This window comes from Parasteatoda tepidariorum, chromosome 10 (assembly GCF_982258835.1).
Source record: "Parasteatoda tepidariorum strain Cologne lab strain chromosome 10, Ptep-v5.0, whole genome shotgun sequence".
Classification (NCBI taxonomy): Eukaryota; Metazoa; Arthropoda; class Arachnida; order Araneae; family Theridiidae; genus Parasteatoda; species Parasteatoda tepidariorum.
Genome location: NC_141764.1, coordinates 6,285,120 through 6,307,729, shown reverse-complemented (window position 1 = coordinate 6,307,729; position 22,610 = coordinate 6,285,120). Strand labels below are relative to the sequence as shown.

The following is a 22,610-nucleotide window of genomic DNA, read 5'->3' as shown; positions in this document are numbered from 1 at the left end:
GTTAAGTGAAATTTGTCAAAATATTAGTAATATTTTGACTGTCACGAGTCTTCTAACTTCAGAGGTAATTGTGTCCATTATTGAATAAGCTAACATAATATTTCACTTTCTTTAATCACTAAAAAGTTATTAAAGTAAATAATGGAAACTATTATTATTCTGCAAATGTAGCATTTTTCAGAGTACTAATTTAGAATGCATAGGAAATAAATAGTAAGATTCATTAAAAACATATTTTTTTTCTTAAAACATAAATAATGCATGCATTATAAAAACATGTATTCCTGAAATAAATTTTGAGTTAGCTTAATTATTAAAGTACAGTTTCTAAAAGGCATAATAATGCACATTTTTTTTGTCTAATAAGGAGGCTGCTTACAAAAACACTTAAATTGCAAATTTTTATTTTTTCCTTTTTTAAATTTTTTATCCTCTTCTTTCCAAGGGTTTTCATTAAAAAGATTCAAAAAATATTCATACGATTATTTATTCAAAATATTCAAATATTTCAATAAATTTGAGAAAAATATGCTTACTTTACCAAAAGATTAGAGGCAAATTACATACTTATAAGAACTATACATATTAAACATTTGGGGGAAAAAATTATATTTAAATATCGTTAAAAAGAAAATAACTAACATTAAAGTTAAATGTTAAAAAGAAAATAACGCAGATCAATATTTTAGATGCTATAGGGATTTATATGACTATGCATGTCTACAATAAGTTTTTTTTTTTCAAAATTGTAAGATATTATAGTATTTTTCCAACCAAAGAAGTTGTGCTTAGTTTATTATGTTTTGCGTAAGCAAGAAATCAAATAATCAGTTCCATTAAGAATTATCAATCATATTGATCTTATCATTTAGTTATAAAAGTTATTATAAATTTCAACTACAAACTGATAAAAATGAGTTTTGTAAGAAATAATTTACAATGGTTGGTTTAAAAATTGTGACTTTTTTTAAAATTTAATCCAAAATTATTCTGGTAAAGGGAAAAAAATAGTACTTTCTTTAAAGCTCTCAGATATCAGTGGCAATTACCTACACTTTATAATAACTGTGAACATAGTTCTTGCGTGTTTAAAAGGAGACTATTTTTTTCAGCAATTCGAAAAAGAAAAAACTTTTACGTTTGCACAAGTTGCAAGTTTTTTCTCTCTCTGTTTGAGTATCATCATCCTTTTTCTTCAAAACATACTTTGTTTTACTATAATAAATTATTTGCTTTTACTTTTATATCCATACCTGCCAACAATGGAGAAATAAAATAACAGAGATTTTAGTAACTGCCTCAATTTTGGTTTTACGACTACTGATGTTCAACTCCATAGCCTTGTAATTTTGTACCCAATCCAGAAGACAGGAGAACTCCTGGATCTAGTATTGGGACAAATTTGCCTATGTAGAGGACTTTTTTCAATAGAATTAACCAGCATATGTGTTACATGGAGAGGAAAACCACGAAAACCTCCTACAGCAAAGGGAGTCTAACCCATTATCCGTCTACCACTGAGGATATTTCACTTCAGCACTATGGTGCACGGTGCAAACCGGATGTGGAATGCATATCGACCAGTCATCACTGGGATTCGAACCTGAGTTTACCTAATTTGAAGGCGAACGCGCTATCCCCTGAGCCATCACAGCTCGACGTAAGCGCTTAACAATCCACATACTGCAGTACTGGCAATCGCGCCATCTGTTGAGGAATAAAAGAAGTATTTTTGATATCAGTGGATATTTTATCACCATTTTTTCCTTTTTTTTAAAATTTCTTTAACAACTTCAAATGTGAGAAAATACAGGTAAACGGGAGAAATTATTAAAATACGGGAGTCTTCGTTAAGAAACAGGAGACTTGGTAAATACGTATATCACTGTGCCTTTTAGATCAGGCAAATGAAAAGTTTAAATTTTAATTTAAAATGCTAGTTGATGCTTGTTTAAATATTTGATGATGATAATTGATAATGAACTATCTTACTTCAGGTCCATAAGGTAGACGAGAAATGACTTCAGGCGCCATCCAGTAGGGGGTTCCAACCAGTGACTTTCGATTCGGCAACTCGTTTGAGACCTGAGCGCAAAATCCAAAATCAGACAGCTTCACCTGAAAGAATAAGTAGAAAAAATTTAAAAAAAAAAAAAGATTTATTTAATTTGCATTGATTTTGGAACAAAGTTCTCAGACTTCTAAAGCAATTTAAAGAAGAGAGCTTTAATCTTTTGGAGCTATTCAGAGTCAGCAGGAATTGTAGTGAGAAATTTAATTATTTTTAATGTACTTTAAATGCTGCAGAACATTAATTAACGAAAGTAATTTCGTCCAAAACCTCGCAAGAGTATCAAAATATTTAGACTACAGAAGCAAACTTTTTAATCTGCTTTCAGCTATAAACTACTTTGTATAAGACCCTTTATAAAAAAAAATTGTTAAGTTTAACCGCTTCCATTACCAATTTTTTGGGAGAAAAAAAAATCAAAAAATTAGCATTTTTTATTTTATTTTATTAATAAGTACAAGGTACTAAAAAAAAATAAACTCAGTGGCGTGACAGCCCATAGAGGGCCAGGGCCTGCCTACTGTGTCTATCTCAGTATTCTTGACCTTAAGCTCTGGGGTGCAGGAGCAGCTGTTCCGGTCGGGAGGTCAGTCGAACGCTGCACCTCATCTACAGACAGTTGTGTTTCTTACAGTGATGTTTGAAAACAATGAATATCCTCTGTTCTAAGTACCCCCCCCCCCTCAAAATCCTTCACAAGTGTTCACTTACATATTGCATAGCTGCCAACCTTAGGAATCAAAAATTAGGAACACTATATGCAACAAAATTTTATGCACCAATTACAAGAGAAAGACAAAAATTTAACTATTAAATAATAACATTAATAGACATATATTTAAATAGACATATATTTAAATAGACATATATTTAAATAGACATATATTTAAATAGACATATTTTTAATTATAGACACTATCCTTGTGGGAAATTCATAATATTAATATAGTATAATTAGGAATATCTATATAATAGTTTGAAAACAACCATTACCGATTAATATCTAATTATTCTTCTCGAAATTATAAAACACAGGAAAATAATCAGCATCATAAACAAATATTTCTGATGCAAGAGTTTAAATACTACAATAATTTTTTAAAAAAAATAATAGCAGTAATAGTTTAAGATTCAATTTAGTGAAATGAACAAATAAAAAGATACTAAAAATTACTTCTGCACAATGATCACAAGCTGCGATCAGAACTAGGGATTGTTTTAAAGTAAAAATACAGCAATTTTACGAAAATTCGGATTTTTTTAAACAAAAATACAGGATTTTCAGATTTTATTTAAAAATTAGGAACCAGTTCGAAAAACTCTTAACAGTTGGCAGATATGCATATTGCAACTATACGCAACTGTGTTATTATATGTGGATGGCACGGATTCAATTTCACTGCAGTTCTTGCTTAAATGTAATGCCACCTATTGGCGAGAAGTTTATTAAATGTGCAATTTTGTGGGATAAAATGCCTGGTTTCCCAAGCCTCAAACCATACAATTTTATCACATTCCCTTTTCTTTCCCTATTAAATTTTAAAATCCATCAATCATTTTTTGAACACCTGGTAGAAAAAATTAGAGAAGAGTAAGTACAGGATTTTGTTTGCCCATCGACAAAAACAGCAATTACAAGACTGCAAATAACTGCTTTTTGCACTGTTGTAATATAATACAGTAAAACTTCAACAATATTTTAGGGATCAAATAAATATATTGCTGTAGAGGGATAGATTAGTATATCGAGGGCCTGCCTACTTTGGAGACATAAGATTTTTTTCAAAATTTTAATGCTATATATGTGATGTATTAACTATAAATCTATTTATATATCATATAAAAATATAATTTGCTGAGTGTTAATTATGGTTAAATATGAAATCAGTGACTTCTTAAGAGATAAGGGAGGCAATTCTAAAGAATAGAAGGTCTTGGGGTGGTCTATGTACGTCAAGGATGGTGTATTGAAATTTGAATACAAAAGCCATTCACTGTGGTGAAAAGAAATAAGATAAGAACATAATCAGCAGTGAGTCTTCTCGTGTCAGAAAAGACCGGAGAAAAAAGGCAAAATATGATGAAATAAAATTTTTTACATTTGAAAACCAATAATAAATAAGGAAAATAAGGTTTAGATTTGAAAAAAAAATCGTTTTACAGGGGTTTATTGCTTTAGAGAATATCGCAATATTGAGGGGAGGATAACATTAATTCATATGCAAGTTCGTCGGGATCACAAAACATTATCTTAATAGAGGGAATTATTGTTGCATCGGATATCGTAGTAGCGAGAGTTCTCTGCATCAAAGTTATTAATATTGTAATATAATATAAAATTGAAAAGAATAATTGAAAAATGTTGATATTTGTGCAATAAATTCATTTACCCGTCCATCACTAGCCAGTAAAATGGAGTCACTCTTAATATCCCTGTGAATAACACCTTGAGAATGAAGAAAAGCAAGAGCCTTGAGACACTGCTTGCAAACAGTTGCAATCTGCTCCTCGTCCATTCTGGAGTGGGTCACTATGTCGGTCAGAGCTCCACCCTCCAGAAATTCCATGACTACCCATAATTCATCTCCCACTAAGAAGCTGTCAAACATTTCAACAATATTTGGATGGTGATAATCACGCATGATGACAACCTGCAAAAATGAAAGACATCATACTATAAGACAGGGTTTCAACAAAAAAATAAGCACCTTTTAAGCACTCAAAAATTATTATTAATTACTTTCCAAAACAAAATCATAATTAGAATCTTTGTAGTAATAAAAAAAATAAAAAAAATTTTATCGTTTAAGGTTCTTAATTTATAAACATAAAATCACTAAAATTCAAAAACATTTTCAAAAACTCTACATAATCATGATAAAATAACTAGTTTCTGATAAATATTTTTAAAAGAAATAAAATTAAGCACTTTTTACAAACACCGAATAAAAAAAAGCACCTTTAAGAGCTTTTAAAGAATTTAAAATCAAAAATAAGCACATTTAAGCACTTAAAACTCAAAGCATCTCAAAAGTAACAAATCTAAAAAAGTTTTTGTTGGTCTAATCTCGCAAATGCGAATGATTTTACGTCTCGTTACTAATAATCGTATATATACTTACAACCTGAAATTGAAGTGGTTCTTGTTTGTTCTTTCTTTTTTTATTTGTTTATTGAATGATGCTGTGATTATGTGAGATATTTGTAAGCAAGCAATATTTTTTTTTTCGTGCTTTTTACTTATAATACTTGATTTGTTCATACCAAGTTCTGTTTTAAATTAAATCTTCACTTACAGTTTTAATAAGCCCACATTTGACTCTAGAATTATCTTCACAATTATGTCACTTTGAACTAAAAGCACTGTGCAATGGTATAAGAGACACATGCGGCTATAGATATCACAAAAGGCACTAATAATAATCAAATAAACGATTCAGAATTGATTTGCAACGAAATGCCGAGTTGAAAATAAACATTTTATTTTTAAAATGAGTTATTTTGAGACCAAAATTTTGAAGGATATTTTTGACATTCCAATAACTCAAACTAATGAAATAATATATATTTTTTTTTTTACTCTTTGGGTATTTATATTAAGTTTTTATGTCATTTTTTAGATTGATAAGTTCATGTTCTATGGCCACAATGTTATTGGAAATAACAAACATAGCAGTATTTCACAAATTATAGCATTAAATACTCCAGAGAGCCTGTTGCAGTTCAGGTCTTATAAGAGATAAATGGTTTTCTAATGGTTAAATTGATATTTGAGTAATACATATAACTGTCAACATTAGAGAAATAAAATAATGGAGATTTTGCTATCAACATTTTTTGGGCCACAAGTAAAGTCTTGATACATTATGAATAATCATGTAAGTCAAAAAGAGGAATTCAAAATTGGAAAAAATATGAAATAGAAGTAAAAAATATGTATATAAATCTTAATCTAATGAAGACTTTTATAATTGTGATTGTTTATTATAATGATTATTTATAATTACTCAAACTATAAACAAAAAACAGGAGACTTGGCAGGAATGAATGCATTATAACAGAAAAAGTTAATTAAAATTATCTAATATTCTATAATGATTTTTAAAAAAAATATACACAATTACTTCAAGTTGCAGTTTAAATAAAATTAGATTATATAAACACAATGTAAGGTATGAAAACACAAGCCTCATTAAATAGTAATTCTCTTCTTTGCTGCTTGTGGAGATCCATCTTTTTCACGGCAACCTGACGCCCTGTAGATATTTCAGATGCAATGCATACAATGCCAGTGGAGCCTTCACCAATTTTGATGAAGTTTTCCAAGTTGTCTCTAGGATCTCCAGGACTAACAACCATTTGCAATGCAGCTCTGAACTATAACGAAAGAAGAAAAAAAATTGTCATCCTTTGTCAATTACTTTTAAACATTATTGTGGTTTAGAAATTGATGTTATGTTTCTATTTTCTTCCTACTTTATTACCCTTTTAAAAATGTCTACAGGTTTCCTGACTAATTTCATTCATTAAATCAGAATTTTAAAATGTCTCAACATTCCAAAAAAAAAAGTTCAGTATTCTACAATTTTTCATCAAAGGAAATCCCATATGTAATTCTTGTACACAAAGTGAAGTATTTAAAATGATGTATGTATACAAACTAAACATCTGTTTGGATACCACACTGAATAATTTAAACCACATTGCAACGAAATATTTATACGGTGAAAGACCCTCTCAGGGTTCCTACTCAATTTCAGAAAAAAAATTCTGTCTTTTCCAGGTATATCATGTAAAATTCAATTAAAATCCATACCACATTTTATCAATACCGTGCAGTTTTTTTAACAGAAAAACGTTATTTATTTTTTTATTTGTTTTATCAAATAATAGATTTTGTGAGCAAAAACATGTACTAGAATGAGAATGGAAACATGGAAAAGTTTCACTAAAAAGTGAAATTTCATAAAATAATTGTAATAGATGCTAGAATTATTTAATCTCAAATCTTTAGAAAGATTTGAGTTAAATAATTCTAACATCTATTTCAACTCAAAATACGACCAATTTTTGGGAAGCACATAATTATTTCCATAGACTTTGTGTTGAAGAAAACCTTTCGGAGAGACCATTAAAACCTCTCCCAGCAACTGGAAGACTTCTGTACCAAATGCGGTAAAGGTCAATTAAGGACACACCAAAAAATGTCAAAATAAATAATATTAACAAAACAAATAAGTAGATTAAAATGTATACAAAATATTTGTGTGAAACTCTTATTTAAGAGAGCTCTTTTTGACCATCTCTGAAAGAGATCTACAACCTCGTGTTGCAGTCAGAGTGAACTAAAGACGACGCTATCAATGATTTATTTTTAGAGTTGAAAATTACATTAGAAGAAAATGAGCATCTTAAACAAACAAAACTCTTCTAATTTTTTAAAACTAATTTTTATGATATAAAATCAAATGCAAACCTAATCCATAATTGGTCAATTTGTTTTTACACATTATATCAATAGGGATCATTTTTATCGATGCTAAATTTTATTCGTCGATCTGGCTTTCACAACGCCAAGTAGCATTTCCACACCAAAAAAAAAAAAAAAAAAAAATGACACTGCCTAAAATTAAAATAGTTTAGAAAAATTAATTAACTTCAATAACATTTTGAATTCAGGGGAAGTAACCCCTACAAACGACCCACCTCCATTAACGACCATTTTATTGTAGAACAAAGAGTGGTCGCCCCCGAGAGGTTTCACTGTAACACTTGCTGCAGATAATAGATTTATTTACTTTAACTATCATTGACTACTCATTATTAAGGTTACTTCATAGATCAGTCGTTTACAAGCTTTGTTGTAATATTCAGGGGTGGATATTGTAAAAAATAAGTCACTAGTCCAAAGGACCAGTCACTAGAAGATATTACTATAGTCTGTTCAACGAGAACTGATAGTGGAAGTAAACATTAGGGTTGCTGTTTGATCGCCAACGTTTGCCACTTAAACGGTTTCTTCCCCGAATGGGCGATTTCGTTTGAATCGACAGAGCTTTTGCTTTTACGGAAAAACGAAAACGATATTCAGTTTTTGATACCTTAAAATTAGGTAGGAAAGTGCAAAATAAAAATATTTACATGAAAATACATTTCTAATTGTTTCAGTAAGTACATAATTTTATTTTGAGAAAACTTTTAATGCATTTTTTTTAAAGTTAAAATTAAATTAGTTTTAATATATTTTGCATAAATATCTATGCAAAACATAACTTTTATAATGCCATCGTAAAAGTCGTATAGAATTCAAAGAATATGTTAAAAAAATACTCTTTATTTTCATAATAAATTTTTTTTTTAAAATTTATTAAAAGTTAACTAATATTTAAAATAGTTTTATGTTTCATCGATTGATTTAAAAATATATTTGAAGGAACTTCATTTATTTCTATTTTTAAACTGTTATCTTTATTTTTCTAAGGGAAGTATAACTAAAATAATTACACTAAAAGAAACTTAGAACTTTTTTATGTCTCACAAAATCTTTAGTTAAGAAAAATAATCACTTAACCTATAAAAAAAAAAGCAGTTTGTAAACCTCGAATTCAATAGGTTTTTGAAAATGGAATGAAGTAATCAAAATTATTTAATTTTAAGTAGCAATTGAATTTTTGTAATTAATTAGCAACTGTACCGAAAGCAAAAATAGTTATATTAAACTATGCAGAAAGAACAAAATTTTAAGAATTACTGTATTAACGATGGATTAATCATAATTAATCATGGATAATAACGAATAATTATATCATTAAAAAGTAAAACTGAAACTAGGTAGTTTTTTGATGTTTGAAGCCTAATTTTTTTAACAGGAAATAAAATGTCCTTCTTTTAAAGTTTGGTAAATCAGAATCATCGTTCACAGCTTTGAGAACTTTGCTTATTGCCGGAATTCCGTTACGGCGGAAAAAATCATGAACTTTTCTTCTTACAGCATTTTTGTTGAAATCGTCAATGTCATCCAAAAAAAGTTTTAAGTGATTTAGTCCTCTTCAGTGAATGTAATATACCATCCCTTTATATTCTTTAATAATTCTGAAAACAGAAGCTGTGCTAACTCCCGATACAGAAGCCGCATGGTCAGCCACATCAATGATTGGAACATCTGGTTTTGAATGCATTTCTGTTTTATAAATGTTCAATATTATTTCCTTATCAGCTTCACTTATGCAAGATTTCTTCCGCCGTTTTTTTAGGAGGACTTAAAACCATCACTTTATTTTCCATATTGCTCATGAAACACCTGCAAAAAGACACCACGGCGAAGCAAACAACCCTTTAAGACAGTGTTTCCCAAAGTGTGGTACGCGTACCCCCATGGGTAAGGTAGCAGTTTAGCGGGGATACGCGTTCTTATGCAAAATATCTTGCAACAAACAAAAATTTCAAAAAAGTTTATTTAAAAACAAAGCTAGCCATGAAATTGTAAGATTACGTATTTTTCTATTGGATATTTTTTGCAGAGTTAACAGTTAAAAATTAGTAGTGTCAACAGCCAGTTGTATTTTTAACTTTTGTGCAATTTGTTTATAGTAAAAAATAAATTCATTTTTTTATTAATGGTACACAGCGTTACGAAATATTTAGAAAGGGTACACAAAAGACATAAGTTTGGGAAGAAATTTGTAAGAATAACATAAATAAGAAAGAAAATAAATAGAATAAAAGTTTTTAAGAAATAAAAGTATTTGCTCTAAGAAATAAAAATTTTTGCTTGACTGGTAGGCACTATTTGGCATAATTCCGGCGCCAAGCAGACAACGGTATTGCGTCAAATAGCATTCCGCTTTGTTTACTTTCACTATCAGTTCTCGTTGAACAAACTATAGTTAACTCATTTTCGGCCAAAGGTGCGCAAATGCACCGTTTCAATAAATATATTTTTATTAACACTGTGATGAATATTTTTCACTAATTTTATTTTTCTGCTATTGTCAAGAGTTCTGAAGAGATCCATAAATTATTAGTAATTTAATTGGAATAAGCACTTTCTGTTGAGAAATTTGTAAGCTATTCAAGTTTTGTTTTAAAACTTAAAGCCGTTATTGACAAATAAAATTTTTGGAAAATGTATAATTATTCATTTTGAGATTTGTCATACATTTTTAAGATGGATTAAAGTTGCATATCAGTAAATAAAAAAAAATTTTAAATCATAAAAAAACAAGCGTTCAACTAAATAGTTTGTCCATTAATTTAGTGAAGGATGCCTATATGTACCACTTTATTTCTTAAATAAAAAATAATATTTCCTACATGAAGTTTTTTGAGTCTTAATAAATTGTAATGCAAGCATATTTAAATTAAAATAACACCACATTTTATTACATTTCCATGCTTGGCCTAAAATGGGTTAACACAAATTTTTACTGGTTTGTTTACAGGTCTCTTATTTTTTCTCTAAAAAAAAAGTCCCCTGATGAAGGAATGTTCTGCAAACACACAATGATATTTTATTTTTATTTATTTTTATTATTAAGTAATTTTATGTTGTTACTAATTTACTAAAATACAAATTTGGTTATAGCTGCACTGTGCGCTTTTCCAATTTGAATTTATGAAGTAAAATGTTCAATGCTGTTCTGCTATGTAATAAAGTAGTAAAATGTAAGTAAAATGTTCACTGTTGTTCTAAAATGTTCTGCATGTACTGTCCATTTTTCAATATTTATTAGAAATTAGAATTTGTGTTTGAATAAAGAGAGTTTGTAATGTTCACAAATATGGTGAAATATGTTTTGTGACAAAAATGCAGAAAAAAATATGTAAGAGTAAAATCAAACATCCAACACTGCACACCATCTCTCACATAAATTGCTGGTCTGGGGGACCACCGATAGTTACTTTATGGCAAAACTGATTAAAATTTTAGATCAGCATAAATTTCAAGCCGTGATATTTCCTATATTTTCCTTTTTTCTATTATTCTTTTCAAAATCTATTTTCTGTTTACCCACTTTTAACTAATTTCTTTTGAATAAATTAATGAATTAAAGTTACCTGCTCATGTGAGAGTCTCTGCTGTTCTAGATGATTTTGATTTTGGTTTGACTTAGCTGGAGGACGTGTTTCAGATTTAACCGGCTCTTGAGGAGTCTGAAAGAAGAGAATTACAAATTAGCAAATCATACAAGTTCACTGCATGTAAAGGAAAACACATAATTGAATCAGAATAACATAAAAAACTAGGAAATAAAGGTAAATAAAGCTAAAAATTCCTATTTGGAAAATCAAAGTAAAAAAAAATAAACCCTTCTATTTGTGGAAAGCAAAACATCGAATTTCAGAACTCAAGATATTCTATCAAAAAGCTTGAAATGGATTTATAACCAGAATTAGATTAGCAAAAATATCAAGGAATCATTAACTATTTCTAACACCACAGAATTTTTTTTCAAATAATTGAAAACAACATTTATATTTGAGGTATTTTTAGAATCAATTACTCTGAAAAATGACCCCCAGGGCATATTAAAATAATATGAATAAAGAAAAATATTTAAACCAAAAATAGATTTGACAATTGAGTACACTTAAAAATGTACTTATTAGTACACTGCTTTTAGACCACTAAGCACTTTTTTTTTTATCTTCATTTAATTTCTTTTCTCACCTATAATAAAAGTTATAATAAAAATGTTTTCAATTATAGTTAAATAGAGAACAATGCTGACTAAACCAGAACTAAATCAGGGTTCCCACTCTTTTAACAAAGCAAATATTAAGGACTATTAACAATTCCTTTTTAAAAAAAATAAGGAATTTTTTGAAAAATTAAGGACATTAAATATAGTATGAATGTTTATGAATGAATATAAGTGCCAATTAGTTACATTTCTTTTTAAAAAAATCAATACATTTAAAACAAAATTTATTTGTATTAATTAACAGGGCTCACCAAAGTAGGACCAGGCAATCTTTGCAAACCTGGGCCAGGTTTGCTTCAATATTTTTAGATTGTTAAGGTTTAACGACATTTTTGAAACTAATCCAAATTCCATTTTTAATGATTTCATTGAAATTGAATTGTAAAATGAAGTGCAAAAATTGAGATTTGCAATTTTTTTTTCAACAGAATATTTAGTTGAAATGTTAACTGAATGTAATGATTATTAAAATCCAAGTTTGAATTTAATTCTATTAACAAAAAGTTGACGATTTTTAATTAAGAAAATTTAAATTTTTATATAACAATCTGCTTATCCTTATGTAATAAAAATAAAAGGTTAACAATCTAAAACATTTATAAAAAAAATTTACCTTGCAACAAAACAAGCTATAAATAGTTACCAAATATTTTACTTTCTTGTCAGAAGCAAATCATGCATTCTTATTTAGTACCCAGGAATAAAAACTTAAAAACCTAAATTTAACTTAAAAACCTAAGTACTAAAAACCTACATTTACTAAGTAAGGACCTAACTTTTAAAATGAAATACACAATTTTAAGGCACATATTCTACTTAATTGTATATAGGTACATAATAATAATTAATTTATGCATACATTTGCAGTGAAATAAAGAAAAATAACACTAAGATAAGAGTACTAAATTGAAAAAAGACTGAAATTTTAAATTAAAATGATAAAATTAAATTGAATCAATGTACAAGTTTTTGTTTAAATTAGAACTAACCCTTATTGTCTTTTTATTATCCTGTATTTGAAGAACTAAAATTTTTTGCTCGCAGTACTTCAAATTTGAGTTTATGTTCTTTTGTTTTTCTATTAAAAGAGAGAAAATTAAGTTTCAGAATAGTGTATTGGAAATGGGAAAGATGAAATCTCTTTTTGTGTGTGTGTCTTGTTTCGATAAAACCATTTTTGGTTTTTATTTATTAATTTTAGAATTGTCTAAGAAGTAGAGAAAAATTATCGGACTTTAAGTAAAAACAAAATTTTATAATTCTTGGTCGTTAAGGGGAAAAACATATTATTAACAATATATTATAGAAATTCTCAAATAACACTATTTTTATTACTCAGGCCGTAATCTAAACTATGAAATCATAAAAATTACGGATAAATTGTAATCGTTGGCATGTTTGCAGCGCTGAAAAAATTAAGAAAATAAAAAGAATCAGGAGGAAAAAAAAGGGGGAAGAATTACCTTATTTTCTTTATGCTCAACAGGCAGAGGAGGTTGCTCTTTTGGCTGATGAGGTTGAGTAAAAGGTGGCCTGGAAGGTTTACTACTTCGATCTATCTGATTATTGTTTTGGGAGATGTTTTGCTGGTTGTTGATATTCATATCAGGGAAATTCTTTGAATTTGGATGAGAATTGCCATTTGGAACTGGGGGGCGGTGCGAAGGTGGATTGCCAGGCGGTGGATGCCCAGGATGAGGTGAATATTGATTTTGCATCGGAGGCACAGGGGGCATTTTTGATGGAACCTAAAAACAAACAAATATAAGATAAGTTTGATACTGATCATAAAATAAAACTTTAATTTTTATAGGCAATCTAGATGAACTCTTACATAACAGTTAAAAATATTTTATCATTCACAAAGATAAATTATATATCTAATACTTAAAGGTAATCAAAATTAACAAAATACTGATTTCTCCAATAGTTTAATCAGGATTGAAAAAGAAATCAATTTTTAAAAAAAAATAATACTTTTTTTTAGTTTATAGTAATTTTTTTTTTAATCTAGGTCATTTAATAGATTAAAAATAAAAGTTAAATATGAATTAAGCACTGAATTAAAAGTAACAAACATGAAAAGAATTCAATAAAAACCTTTTTTTTTATTAATAATAAATAAACAATTCAGAAATATCCACTTTAGTTCCATAAATATACTAACACAATAAAGCATAATAAGTAAATATTTTATGTTTACACATTAACATGCAATAAATATCTAATATTAAAATATTAGTTAGAGTAATAAATGCCAAAAAGTGAATCGCCCCCCATTTTGTCAGTATAAAGAAAACCTTATACTTCAGAACTATTTACATTAATGACATTATTTACATTATTACATTAGAACTATTTACATTATACAATTTATGAGATCAAATATTTTTACAAAACAAAAATTCTCGTTTGAACTTTTCTTACTATTGTCTGCTGCACAGAAGAAAATAAATAAAATAAAAAACAATTAAAATATTTCAAATAAAATTCTCTTTGTTAAAAAGTTTTTTCTTCTTTTTCAATAAAAAGTGATTTTGAAAATCTTACAATAATTAATTAAAAAGCATTTTAGATACATAGAGTACAAATTTGCTTACACTAGTAGCTAATTTTAAAATTTAAGAGAAAAATTCAACATCAGTATATTGAATTAAAAATAACTTTCTCTTAATGCTATTGAATGTAGTGAGCATAATTAACATTTAACGAGATAAAAAGAAAGTTACAGAAATGTTTGATCTTAACTCATTTTAAAATTAAATTTTTTCATTAATTTTATAAGATAGCAGAACATGAATTTTAGAGACATTAATTATAGCTTAATTTTCAATTTACACAGAATTTATTTTCAACAGATATTTTAAAAGAAATGCAATGATTTGAAATCATCTTGTTGTGTTCCCTTGTGATCATTTAAAGTAATGCAGATTCACATTAGCAATTCAACTGTAAACCATAAAACTTCATATGAGAAAATTTAATATTTCTACTCATCTGCATCAAAATTAAAAGAATTTATTGGAATAATCTAAATTTGTGAAAAGATTTTTTTAAAAAATAAGTTCTGGATTATTTTTTTTAAAATTATTTTATTGCAATGAACTTAGTCTGACTTTAATAAGTGTTTGAATCTTTGATTGTTGAAGTATTTCTTCTAAAATGACTTAAAAAAGTTGAGCACAAAAATGTTTAGTTGTTTAATTATTTATTACTCTTTATTTTCAAAAAGTAAAAAGTTTAGTAAATAAAACTGCAAATATACTTTTTTTTCTTGAAGAACGTTAGATTTTTTATTTTTACAATACTTTCAATCACATTACCAGAATTGTGCACTTTTCACTTTATTGAAATAAATCAAAAAGATTTTAGGGAGATTTTTTTGGAGGTAATACTTTATAACATGATATAACTAGGCAAAATATTATTGAAAAATAGATAAACAAATATTAAAGAGTGAAACATTTGAAAATTTTTAAAATTCAAACGTATAACACAAATTAAATAGACTTTTTGAATTCTACTTTATTGATTTTTTTATTATTGTTGTTTTAAACTGCAACTAAATAGGATTTTACTATTCTCAAATACTACAAAAAGAAAATTTAATTATTTAAAAGAGTATAGGAATTACAGAAAATTATTCATACAACATTGCGTAAAAAAAAATTAAAAATCTAGCTTAATTTGAGTGAATACTATGCCAAATTGAAATAGGAATATTACTTTTTTATTTACCAGAAAATGTGTACAAATTGTACAACAAAAACAATCTGAAAAACTTTTGACTGAATGTTCAGAAACTATTAGATCGATTTATATCAAATTGTATCAATCAAATCTCAAAAAGGCGCAGTTTAACATGGTGTAAAAATTATAATACATTATGTTTCAAAATATTTTCAATATTTTTTAAATGTTCAATATCCAAAGAAAAAATAATTACTAGATTATGATATTGTTCCTCGTGATTCCAATCACCATCTCTGTCGGGAGGTCGGGAATGATCTTCGACGGCATCGAAAGGAGGAGGGCCGACGCCTTTGGGTTCCTGACCGTAAGGAGATGCGTCTCTTCTTCCCTCATTTCTGTATGTGTTGTGATGAACGTGTCTGCGGTTTGGAATTTGTTGTTGATGGTGCATGTTGTGCTGATGCGTATGGTGATGAGGATAATGTCCTTGGTAAACGGGAGGTCCACCGGGGGGTGGGTGAGGTCCGCTGTGCTGGATTTCATCTTCTGGAACAGGAGGGGGTAGCCTGCTTAAGTAGTCTCTGCGGATTTGAGGAGGGCTCTCTTTCCTCAGAGAATTCGATCGTGTGACCGAAACTGGACCGTTGCGATGCATAGTGCTGGTACCATAACTCCCTCTTACTATCGTCTGCAAATTCCAATAATATATATAATATATATACATACAGTACTGGTCAAAAATTTAGACTCAGTTGTATTTAGTTCAAAACTTTCAAAAATGGTTAAATATTTCTGACTTAAACGTATAATTTATCAAATATAAACGCCAACAACCTTAACAATAAAAAAATTGTATGTTGTACAAAAAGTCACAAAATTCTAAGAAATTGTGTCATTATATATATATATAATTGTTTTTCTAATTGAAATTAAAAAGCAGTCAAAATGACTTCTTAGTGTTAATATTTGTAGTGTTAGTCACGCCAAAAAAGGCTCTACAATTTCATAGCCAAATGCATGATTATGGCAATGTGGTCAACATTGCCCACCAACCAAGTTTATTTCTCAAAGAACCGGCTAGCAATCTGAAGCTGATGTATTAGTACAAATGCAAAAAATAAATAAATAATAATCCATGAGTTTATTCAAAAAAAAAAAAAGAGAGAAAATAATCCAAAAGACTTACATGAGATTTTATGTCCATCATTTCGATTGGTGTGATCTGAGACGGATCGATGATTGGCTTTGGCCGGTTTGAGATGGGCTGGATAAGGCTGGCCCACTGAGGAGGAAGACCCACAAATTTACCCTCTTTTCTGTCATAACCAGTGTGGACACGATGTTCAAAGTTCGTTGGCAAAGATATGATTGGCTTCTTTTTCTTCTTTGCAAACATTGTGTGATATCTAACAAACAAAAAATTATATAGGGGTGAGATTAGCTCATTTAAAACTATGTAACACAAATAAATCTAAATATCATAGAACAAATTTATTTGGAGAGAAAAAAAACAAGAGTCTTATAGATAAGTTATTAATAGATAAGTTATTAACATAGAATTTTCTCAAACATTGACATCACTAAAGAATATATCTTTGTGCTGGTGTATGACACAGGGTTTCCGCTACGGTAGCTTTTTTCGCAAAATGCGAAAAGACCCCTCAAAAATGCTAAAATTCAACAAAGCATTTTCGCATTTTTGCTAAAGGATTTGGGGAATTCAGTTATAGCTCTGGATTGCAACTGGCAAGCTCTTGTTAGTGTTTTAATGGAAGACAAACGTCCTGTTGCTCAAGGGTTGTTAAAAAATATAACTACTTTTTTGTTTTTAGCAACCACTGCCATCATGAATGATATCATGTTCAACATTAATAAATTAAGCCTCATATTTCAAAAATCTAATTTAAATTTTGAATATGTTCAATCAAGTGTGAAGGCTTGTATTTCAAGTTTAGAAGAAATAAAAAATGGCACCGGCACTCATTATATGAGTTTTTTAATTGATGTGCCTAAGAAGGAAAGTGAAAAATTTGAGTTTCAGGGCCATATAATTTTAGATGGACTGAAACAGAGGGAAAGATTCCGTAATTTCATGCACAATTTTTTAAACTGTATCGTTGAAAATATTACTGATAGATTGGGAGATTTGGATAAAATCGAAATGTTCAATATATTTATACCTAGCAGGATGCCCCATAGTTCGGAATTAAGTTATTCTTTGTCAGATAACTTACAGTACTTGTTTGATATAAAGTAGTTTTAGAAGCCTAATGGCATTTTAGCATTTTGCTAAAACTTTTTTTCAGATTTTAGCTTTTTTGCTAATGAATTTTTAGACTCAGCTTAAACCCTGGTATGACAAGGTATAAAATAATGAATAATGGACAAATAAATTAGTTTAAGAGCATACCTGCCAACATTGGAGAAATAAAATAACTGAGATTTTACCAGCAACATTTTTTAGGCTACAAGTAAAGTTCTGATACATCATGTAAGTCAAAAAGAGAAATTCAAAATTAATTGGAAATAATATAAGCACTTATATTTAGCGAAGTAAAAAATATGTCGATAATTCTTAACCTAAGGAAGAGTTTTTCAAACCCATTATTAATAATTACATAAACACTCAACATAATGCAGTACTGGCACCATCTGTTAAGTAATAAGAGAAGTATTTTTGCCATCAGCGGATATTTTATCACCAATTTTTTTTTAAAAATCTCTTCAACAAATACAGAGAAATTCGAGAATATATGGGTAAACAGGAGATAGTCGTAAAATACAGGGGTTTTCGTTAAAAAACAGGAGACTTGGTAGGTATGAAAGAGACAGCAAATTACTAAATTAGAATAGTGAACAGAATGTAATGTTAAGAGAAATTAAATAGAAAGCACATAAATATTTCCATTCTGTTTCAGAATTGATGATTAATGGTACTGATAAAAAAAAAGTGAAATTTTTTATTTAGTGATCAGAACATCACATATTTAAGATACAAATTTAAAAGTTTGAAGGATAGATTTTAAAATGCACTGTGTGGACAAAATAAAAAAATTGACCACCCCGTATAACTTTGGATCTACTGATGGGATCTTCATATTCTCGAACTCAATTTTAATGGTTCAAAAGGATATTCAAATATACACTAACTAATTAGTGTAGACAATATTTCAAGTTACGAAATCTGACACAAAATCGCATTTTCTCCGAATAATCATAGAATAAACATAGCCTTTTTTTAAAGATCGATTCGGATTTCTGAACCCTGAAATACAGTGGATAGCCGCAATGTGGGAAATATGGTGTCAAAAGTTTGTTCAGGAGAGCATTCCAATAGTTTGTTCAGGAGAGCAGGTTTGGATCCCTTAATGCTAATTTTACTTTTTGTGTATTTCACCACATCTCGAAAAAGTCATATTTTAAAAAATTTGGTTTCTCAGCAACTATTCGACTGATTTTACTCAAATTTTGTATTTTGCCATTTAAAATTGAATTCCTTAAAATGATGCAAGAAATTGTATGCTTGACAACTCAAAAGTTTTTCGACTAATGTTAAATAAAATAATAAATATTTTCTAAAAGTTATATTTTGCATGGAAAACGAATAATTGAATCAACGAATTTTATAAATGTATGAAAATTTTTTTCAATTCGTTTAAAAAATTAACGAGATATGGCGAAATGACGCAAAAATAAAAGTGACATTAAAAATTTGAACCACTATTGACCAAACTATTGGGACCATTTTTCCCAAATGGCAGCTACCCCCTACATTTGTAGTCATAGGTGGTCAGAAATTCCAATCCGTCAAAGAAAAAAAAGTATGTCTATTCTGAGTAAGTACGTTTTTGTGTCTGTTTTCAGAACTTAGAATATCGTTAGCACTAATTAATCAGCATATTTGAGGTCACCCCTTCAAACCTTTAAGATTGAGTCCTAGAACGAGAAGATCCGATCATTAGAACAAAAGTATTCAGGATGGTTTGTTTTTTACTTTGCTTACTGTATCTACTATTAATCAGTTAGTACTATACATGCTTACTTCACAAAATCAGACTTGAAATAGGTGACATTTTTTTATGTATTCATATCATAAAATTATTTCGTAGTGAAAATATGGTCCAAATAGTTAAAATGGGAGAGAACCCTCTTAAGAACGTTAAAAAATATTTCGAGTAATAAAAGTTTGAAAACGTAACATTAATTATTGAAGCGAAAAAAAAAAAATTAAGAACTTAATTTGTTTTTTAATTTTATGAAAAAGATTTTTTGATTGAATTAATTAATAAATTATTATTAAAATTAGTGAGAAATATTCTTTGGATAAACAAGTTCAAGGGAAATTTTTTTGATCTTGTAAATAGCTCCCCGAAACATAAAAAAATATGTAAAAATAAAATCACGGTATCCTAACTTTTTACCTCCTTTAACAAAACAATATGGATTATCTTTTGCTTCAAATCTATAGGCCTAAAATCATTGGATAAAAAGGGTGTGTGTTTATTCACCAAACATATGTTTTCACGTATGATTTCGTAATTAGAAGATTAAATTAAGTTAACCTTTAAGTTAAGTTAACCATTAAGTTAACCCTTCAAATCATGATTAACGTATCAATCCATTAAAAAATTAGTTTCTTAAATCAACTTATTCAAAGTAAACTCACAGCACATGCTTTTAAATCAAATAAGACTGTTTTCTGCTTTTTTTATTTGTGCATTATATGTTCTATTTTTGAAACTTAATGAGTTTATTGTAAATATGCTTCCAACAAATATTTTTTTTACATTGTATTTATTAAATATAGTAAATTTTTCTTTGTAAATTATTTTTTTAAAAAATCACACATGCTTCATAATTTCTTTAACCATAAAAATGTAAAAGAAACATGTGAAATCTATCAAATACAAACAGTAGATTAGTATATATATATATATATATATATATATTCTTTACCCTTTAATAGTAATTTAAGTAAGATATATTCAGATTTGCACAGTTATTACAGTCTTTAATATGGTTGCTGTTATTTCAAAGTGACTGAATATATTTTATTTTTAACTTCACGGCTTCGAATTTTTGTATTTAAATACTATATTTTTACACCGAGCAGGATTAAAAAAGGATCACGAGGCGAAAATTTTCACCTAATTATGGATTGTTACAACATTGTAAATAAAAACACATCATTGTAAATAAAAACACATTATTTTCCAAACACACATCATTAAATCAAATATAGTGGTGTGAACAAAAAAAGAAATCGCGAGTATGAATGATAAATTTAAAAAAATCTAATTTATAAATATTAATTCATTAGGAAGGAAAAAAAAAAAGACAGGCAGTAGCAAACTTTTAAATTAAAAAGGTTAATGTTTGTAACAAGTTATTTTTTGAAACACACATGTCAGAAAATTACTATGATCAAATGCAGTGGAAACAATAAAAGAAATCATGAGTTGGAATGATAAATTATCGAAATCTTATCTATAAATATTAATGTCTTTTTCTCCAAGAACGAAAACGACGCACAGGGCAAATTTTTAAATTAAAAACTTTAATGGTTCCACAACGTGTTTTCAGAATACTTTAAATACATATACATTGTGTACCCCTGGCACAATCGCAGCGACATAGTCGCAGAATGTTACTGAGTTCTTGCAGAATGATTTTTCTTTTGAAAAATGAAAATAATTACTTTTATTTAGAAGTTTACGCGTAATATTTGAATCATGCCTTTTTTCACTTTTTGAAGCTCTCAATTTAAGCCGATAGTATCGTGAATCGATGTAATGTTCCGATTGTATTTTGGGTAGTTACTGATATTGATTTTCACGCGGATTTCATATATCCCGATATATTTTAAACAATATAGAAAATTCGAATCTTGCATTTGAATATATACTTTTTTAAGGCAATGATTCTATCGAATTTTATACAGTTATTGCTACGATTTCTCCATAGTTTATAAATCCGATATTTTTAAAAAATATTATTTATTACAACAACCTAATCTCGAAACGAAACACGCATTTGAGGAGTCCGATTAGCATGATTTTGAAAACTATCTTTTATTCGGCAATTACTACTATAAATTAGAATTTTTTTTTTTTTTACAGTGATGACAAAATGCGAAGCAAGAAATAATTTGTGCGCCCCCCCCCCAACATAATGCGAGAATATCACCCATAATATTAGAATAAAAAATTTTTATAAGTTCAATTTAAAAAAAAAAAAAAATTTTTTTTCGTAAACACAGCGTTTTTATTATTTTAAATTAGTAACATACATGTTTGTATTATTAAAAGTATCTTGCAGAAAGATATTAGTGCTAGAGAGTTTTGTCACAGATAGCTCGAAAATATTCTGCCACAGGACTGGGTACAATAAAATCGATTTGGGTGAGAAAGATAATTTAACAAAAATCAAGGGTTAGAAATTGAATTTATAAAACTATCGATATTGAAATTTAGAGAAGATTTAAGAACATTGCTATAGTCATTAAGCGCATATTTTTTTCAATTTATAAATCGCATCAATATATTTCATAGTTGTTAATCCTTAATTAACAGAATCCAATGGAACACTATTCGTCATTAAGAAATAAACGTGTAATTTTTTTTTTCCTTCCATTTTTGCCACTTTCTTGGTAAAAATACCAACCCACTTTAAATCTAATTAACAAACTTAAACAGAACCCTCTATGAAAAAAAAAATATAAATAAAACAGGACTGTTGACCTCCATGAGAGGAGATCGATCCGACATTTCCAATCTAGAGAAGAATATTAAGGAGATCGAAACAGTTAAACTACTTGCATTACACGCACCGGTGGAACACTGTTCTGGCTTCAATGACGCGACACGATCGACTTGTCACGCTTTTAACCCCCATTTAATGAAGAACCGGAGAAGAATTGTGTGAACTCGTCGGGTGTTCCATCCTTTCGACCTCCAATAAATTAAGCATCCATAAGCGGGAATGGACAACTGACCGACGAAAAACAATGACACAACTGTGAATGAAAGAAAAACTACATTTCCCCCATCCAAGGGAATTGGTCTAACATTAGTCGATGATAGGTCCTAATAAACACTCAGTAAATATGTTTAGTCTAAATTAGGGGTTTCCAACCTACATGA

General features: G+C 28.4%; 1 protein-coding gene across 2 annotated transcripts in view; it reads right to left on the bottom strand.

The window, feature by feature from the left end:
- The window catches only part of mbt (serine/threonine-protein kinase PAK mbt), a 49,935-nt gene that overhangs the window by 6,238 nt on the left and 21,087 nt on the right, over positions 1-22,610 (bottom strand). For both annotated transcript variants that reach the window (XM_087154151.1, XM_087154150.1), the window contains exons 2-8: positions 16,655-16,874; positions 15,722-16,156; positions 13,239-13,523; positions 11,129-11,224; positions 6,260-6,448; positions 4,462-4,722; positions 1,993-2,118 (exon numbers count right to left, since the gene is read on the bottom strand). In XM_087154151.1, coding sequence (XP_087010277.1) covers positions 1,993-2,118; positions 4,462-4,722; positions 6,260-6,448; positions 11,129-11,224; positions 13,239-13,523; positions 15,722-16,156; positions 16,655-16,864 — 1,602 coding nt within the window. In that variant the 5' untranslated portion in view covers positions 16,865-16,874. The remainder of the gene's footprint in view (positions 1-1,992; positions 2,119-4,461; positions 4,723-6,259; positions 6,449-11,128; positions 11,225-13,238; positions 13,524-15,721; positions 16,157-16,654; positions 16,875-22,610) is intronic.